Here is a 5,941-nt window from a genome sequence, read left to right on the forward strand (position 1 = left end):
ATTTGATCACCTTCATTTTAGGTTTCCTTATTTCTTAAAGCAAAATCCTACCCTTTAAAAATTCTTCTCTTCTATGTTTATATATACTCTTTCTGTATACAAAAGTACATATATATATATATATATATATACTGTATACCTTAGATGCAAAATAAACAATGGATTATGAAATTCACAAGATGAACCAACCAAAAACTGACATATTTTCTAACAAATTCTTAGCAAGGCAATCAACGGCAGGCTCTAGCTCTTCCAGATTCTTCTATGGAGTCTCCGGAGCCGTGCCTTTTGAGTGGGAGACACGGCCAGGAAAGCCCATAAAACCACCAACGGAAGACGTCTTACCGCCCCTAAGTCCACCACCGGCTGTGCTAGCAATGAGCCTACCAAAGCCATGCGTCAACGTAGACGATGAACCTAAAGCTCAAAGGTGGTCTAAAGCATGGCTTATGAAGAAATTTAAAAAAACCGTTGCTAGTCATCATAAAGTTGTTGGAATTCCTAGGAAAATGTTCACAAAAAAACAACAATATCAACAACATAGTCATGATCAACAACAATATCAACAACAACATTATGATCAACAACGACAGAGTTTCGAGTTTGAAAGGTATGACATATGTGAATTAAGTCGTTGTTATTCGAGTTCATCATCGTTCGTATCCACATTGACATCTTCATCTACTAATTCGTTTAGTGATCATAATGATAAGATTTCTAGTAATGTTAATGTTCAAAGTAAGGCTTTGTTACGTAGGAGGCCTTTTAATTGTAACCCTAGAGGGTTTAATGACTTTATTGTATATTTTATGAAAAGAGTTTAATATTTTGATTATGCTTAAGTGGAAATTTTATTTAATCATTGATTATTGTTTGCTTTGAATTCATGTATTTGTAATTTAATCCAATACCAGAGTAGTTTTTCTAGACTTTTTGTTGGGTATGTTGTTAAATTTCTTGTGAAAAATAAGTTTTTTTTTGAATTTAAATGGATTGGGATGTCAATTCTTTGCAATTAAAATAAAAAGGTGTTATTTGACCATCAAAACATCAATGGAAGGGGAAAACATCTCTTTTAAGTCATATGTTGTCTTCAGTGATGGCCACGGAGCGGGTTATCTGGTACCGAACTGGTCCCGAACCGCTTAAAACGTCCCGAAATAGGAATCGTTCGCGACAGGTTCCGAACCGGCCGGAACCGTGAAACAGCATGAACCGGACCAAAGAACCGCGGGCCGGTTCACCCGGACCATAGGTTCCAAGGAACCGCCCCGGAATCGGGAACCGGACCGGACCGCTTCACCCGGCCCAGCGGTTCTTTGGAACCTATCAAAAACTAGTTGTTAACTAGCTGTTGGGGATTTTTTGTATAAATACTCCAAACTTTCAGTCATTTTCATTCACAATTCATCTCTTCTCCTACTCTCTCTACTTAATTACTTAATTACGCAAATGCAATTTTTCTCTTAATTACATAATTAGTCTTTAATTATTTTTAATTACATAATAAGTCTTTTACTTATTTATTTATTTCGTAATTCCATTATTATTTCAATATTATCATGTTTTCTTTTTTGAAAAAAGCTTTTTTAAGTCAAATAATTTTGTGAATACTTTTTAAGTTTTTATACATACATGGTCTTTATATTTTGTGAATCAAGAATGTATTAAAAATTCGTTTATTGTGTTTTGTGAATACGTGTTAGGTGGTGGTACGGGATCTATTAACAAACATTTTTTCATATGTTTACGAACCAAACGTCCACTTAGTAATAAGTGAATCTATTACTATTTTTTATCATCTTCTTAAACATTCGCATGATGATATTAATATACTTTTATAGCCGATTCTTGCAGATATGATGGACAAGTGAAAGATGTATTTTACTGATTTTTCTTTTATTTATGGAACTGCGACAATTTTAAACCCATGTTTTAAGACGGAAATCCTTACTAAAGTAATTGGATTTTACTACCAATCATTAGATCGCCCGCCTAGTGATGTACATAATTACGTTAAAAATTGTAAAAAACTTTTAGGAGAACTTTATGATTACTATTCTAGTGTATATAACCCAAGTCGCGATACGTCTAGGCGTGCTAGCGTCTCGGGCACGCCCCACTTATTATAATCCCGTAATAGCTAACATAATAAGCCAAGATGATAGTTTTGTAGGACCATCTTCTTCTTCACCCTCCGCTTCATATTTAAAATTAAATAATTATCTTAAACATCACTTTGAACTTGACCAAGGTAACTATAATATTTTACAATGGTGGAAAGAAAAATCCATAAAATTTTCCATATTATCGAAAATTGCAAAGAATATCCTTACAATTCCTATTTCTACGATTGCGTCGGAGTCTCTTTTAGTAAATAAAATACTTCTATAATGTAAATTAAGAGGTACTTAACCGTAGAAAGAGGGAAAATGGAAAGTTGAATGGATTTGTGAAGAGACAATTAGTAACTGCTCTTACTGCTACAATTAACTACATAGGCAATACAACCGTAAGATAGAGTATTGAAAAGGTTAAACCCAATCCTTAAACATCGTCATTCTTTTTATTTTATTGCTACGAATTTGCCCATGTAATTTAAAAAATTACGAATTTGCCATTAGACTTAAAATTTCTTATTTATACTCTAACCTCACTAAATAACTCCTTTATCACACTTAAAAGACAAAATTACAACATAAAATTTTTGGAGCAAAAACTAAGAAATTCAATCCGCAAACAAATAATCGAGGTAATTTTTATTCGAATTGTATTATTTTAAATTAAAAAAACGAAAAAAATAAAATAAAATAAATGGGCCAGTCGCACGAACCACGAGGCCACCGCGGGTCAGTCGCACGAAACCCGCGACTCGACCGCGGCTCAGTAGCACAAAACGTGCGACTGACCCGTGGTGCACTCGCGGATTTCTTGCGACTAGCCCATTTTTTTATTTTTTATTTTTTCCTTTTTTTATGAATAATTATTATTAATTTTATTTATATTATTATTGTTATTATTATTATTGTTATTGTTATTGTTATTGTTATTGTTATTGTTATTGTTATTGTTATTGTTATTATTATTATTATTATTATTATTATTATTATTATTATTATTATTGTAATTGTAATTGTTATTATTAAATTTTTATTTTTGTTTTAATTATTATATTTAATTAATTTTTTAAATTATTATTATTATTATTATTATTATTATTATTATTAGCTTTTTTATATTTCTCTTAAATATTATTTTTATTATTTTTGTTGGTGATGTTGTTGTTATTGTTATTGTTATTGTTTGTAAATTTTTCTTTAATTTTATTTTTAAATATTGTTTTTAATATTAGTGTTATGATTGTTATTATTGTTTGTGTTATTATTGTCATGATTATTATTAATGTTATTATTTTTGTTAATATTATTATTATTATTTTTGTTAATATTATTATTATTATTATGATTATTTTTAATTTAGAAAATTAATTACAATAATAATAATAATAATAATAATAATAATAATAATAATAATAATAATAATAATAATAATAATAAATATGTTCTTAAATTATATTTGTTGATAATGATTAGTTAAATATTGTTGTTGCTAATTAATTATTGTCTTTTGTTCATGTGGCTAATTTAACGTAACGTTTGATTATGTTTATTTATTAATAATAGTTAATTAAATTATCAAAAATTGTAGTAAATGGTTGGTACTCACGGGAAAGGAAAGGGTTTTTTTAGAAAGTTGCTGAGCGGGAATAGTTCTAGGCCTACCCTGCTCAAAGGGGATCCTCATGAGAGGGGGGGTGACGGGTTCTACTAGGAGGGCTAGGAAGGAAGAGGCTGCTAGACACAGTGAGGCCCAACGGTCGAGTACGCTGAACCAAGTGCGTACTCGTTTTGATGACCAGGCTAGCAACCTCCAGAGTAGTTGGGGGGTTTCTAGTGATGATGATAATGATGCTGATGATGTTCAATACCAAGGTCCTGGTCTTCGCCCAGTGGACTGGACTGTTGTCCGGGGGCCCGACGGGAGATTAGCACGTGTCGGCCCTAGTTCTTCAGGCGCATCTGAGCGTGCCGGACATAGTCTCGTTGATAATGAGCCGCCACGGGGAGCAGACGCTTACAGTCCGCTGGAACGGACTGGTTAGTCACATCGCCCCAGCCCGGGGGGCCCACAGATACGCGCCTGATACCCAGCTATGGCGGGCACATAGCTAAAGTTATTTTTGACGGCTCTGAGCGTACGCCTCTGGTTCTGGAATGTCGTAGTAGAAAGAAGCCGTTGGAGGCGATCATCGGACTGCGGGATATGACCGATGCGCTTTACGATGTTCTACCTGCTACTCACCTTGGTCGGCTACCGTACGTTATGCACCAGCACATCGACTCTGCTTTGATATCGGCCTTCGTGGAGAGGTGACAGCCGGATACGAACACCTTCCATATGCCATGGGGGAGATGATGATTATGTTGCAGGACGTGCAATGCGTATTGGGCATAGGTATTGAAGGTTCTCTACCGGCTGAGCCTTCTGAGGGGGAGTGGCAGGTCGGTATTACTAATCTGTTTGGGGAGCCCATGTCCCAACTATGAAGGAAAGAGATATTCACCAGCGGTTGCGTCAACGTTGCTGAAGTGATGCAGTTGTGTCATTGGTCCCAAGCTATGGAGACCCAGTCGACAGCCTACTACATGGCTATTGTCGGCTCTACCCTGCTGGCAGATAAGACCAGAACCGGCATGCGACCTCACCCGATACTTGCCGTCAACGTCGATCAGGATGAGATCGCCTGGGGTGCGGTAACGCTGGCCTACATGTATCGCCAGCTGGGAATGGCATCTAGGGCTGGTTGCAAGACCATTGCGAGTTGCCTCACATTGCTCCAAACATGGATTTACATGTACTTTCCCGCCTTCCGCCCTCATCCTCGCCGAGCAGATGTGCCTAATAAGACTAGGGCGGAGATGTGGTCCACGACCAAGCCAGGTCGTAAGATCAACAAGCTGAGGGACTACAGGAGTATACTGGACTGCATGATGGATACTCAGGTATTGTACATCACATCACACTTTGTTATGCATGTTATTTTAATTTTAGATTATTTTTATATATTAACTTGGCTTGTATGCAGGTGGAATGGACTCCGTACATGACTTCTCCAAGGGCATTGCTGAATGAGCACCCACGCACCACCTTCATCGGGTGTCTCTGAAACAGCCCAAACCAGCGTAAACAATATAATAATATTGTCTACAAAGCACAGCGGAAGACTTATAGAAGTCTGGGCTGAATTCGTCCTGTGGCTCGATTGCCACAACAACCAATATCAGAGTATTTAAAAACTTTACATAACTGTAATACAATTACTTACAACCCAGTTATAAACTAAGTTAATACATTATAAAATATCTATTTTTTTAAAAGACATGATTTGTCAAAATATCATTATAAGTTAACCTTCCGAAAACGATGTCCTCGCTATCGCAACACATGACACATAAATGAGCAGCACATCCATCTGCGCTAAAGATGGCAACCTGAAAGTGGATCTATCCCTTGTAAGAGATAGGCCCTATAAAAATAACTGTCAACAATTGCATTGTTGAGTAATCCAGCAAACTACTACATTTATATACAAGTCATTAACAAACATCTCCAATCAGATTCCTTGTTCACTTGGTAAGCATTTATAAACATTATTTTATCCAAATCAAAACTCTTTTAAAAGACCATTTGGTATCGACATAAATACGGCTATGAACCGTTAGTTTATAACGAATCAAAACACGGCTATAACTTTACAAGTTAATAGCGAAACAATACGGCAAATGACAAATATGATATCATTTGCGAAACAAACAAAACTTTATGTACCAAACGTATTTATTCAAAACTCATATTAAATCAATAATTTAACAGCACTTTA

General features: G+C 35.4%; 1 protein-coding gene across 1 annotated transcript; it reads left to right on the forward strand.

Annotated features, from left to right (window-relative positions):
* The first annotated feature begins 134 nt into the window (after positions 1 to 134).
* Positions 135 to 842, forward strand: LOC130824487 (uncharacterized). Its single transcript, XM_057689521.1, has one exon. It carries the CDS (start codon positions 159 to 161, stop codon positions 822 to 824), a length of 666 nt encoding a protein of 221 aa, XP_057545504.1. The 5' UTR covers positions 135 to 158; the 3' UTR covers positions 825 to 842.
* Positions 843 to 5,941: the final 5,099 nt, after the last annotated feature.

The sequence above is a fragment of the Amaranthus tricolor genome, chromosome 9 (assembly GCF_026212465.1).
Source record: "Amaranthus tricolor cultivar Red isolate AtriRed21 chromosome 9, ASM2621246v1, whole genome shotgun sequence".
NCBI lineage: Eukaryota > Viridiplantae > Streptophyta > Magnoliopsida > Caryophyllales > Amaranthaceae > Amaranthus > Amaranthus tricolor.

Coding starts and splice junctions, on each gene's coding strand:
- LOC130824487 (XM_057689521.1), top strand. CDS start 159: ATGGATTATGAAATTCACAAGATGAACCAACCAAAAACTGACATATTT.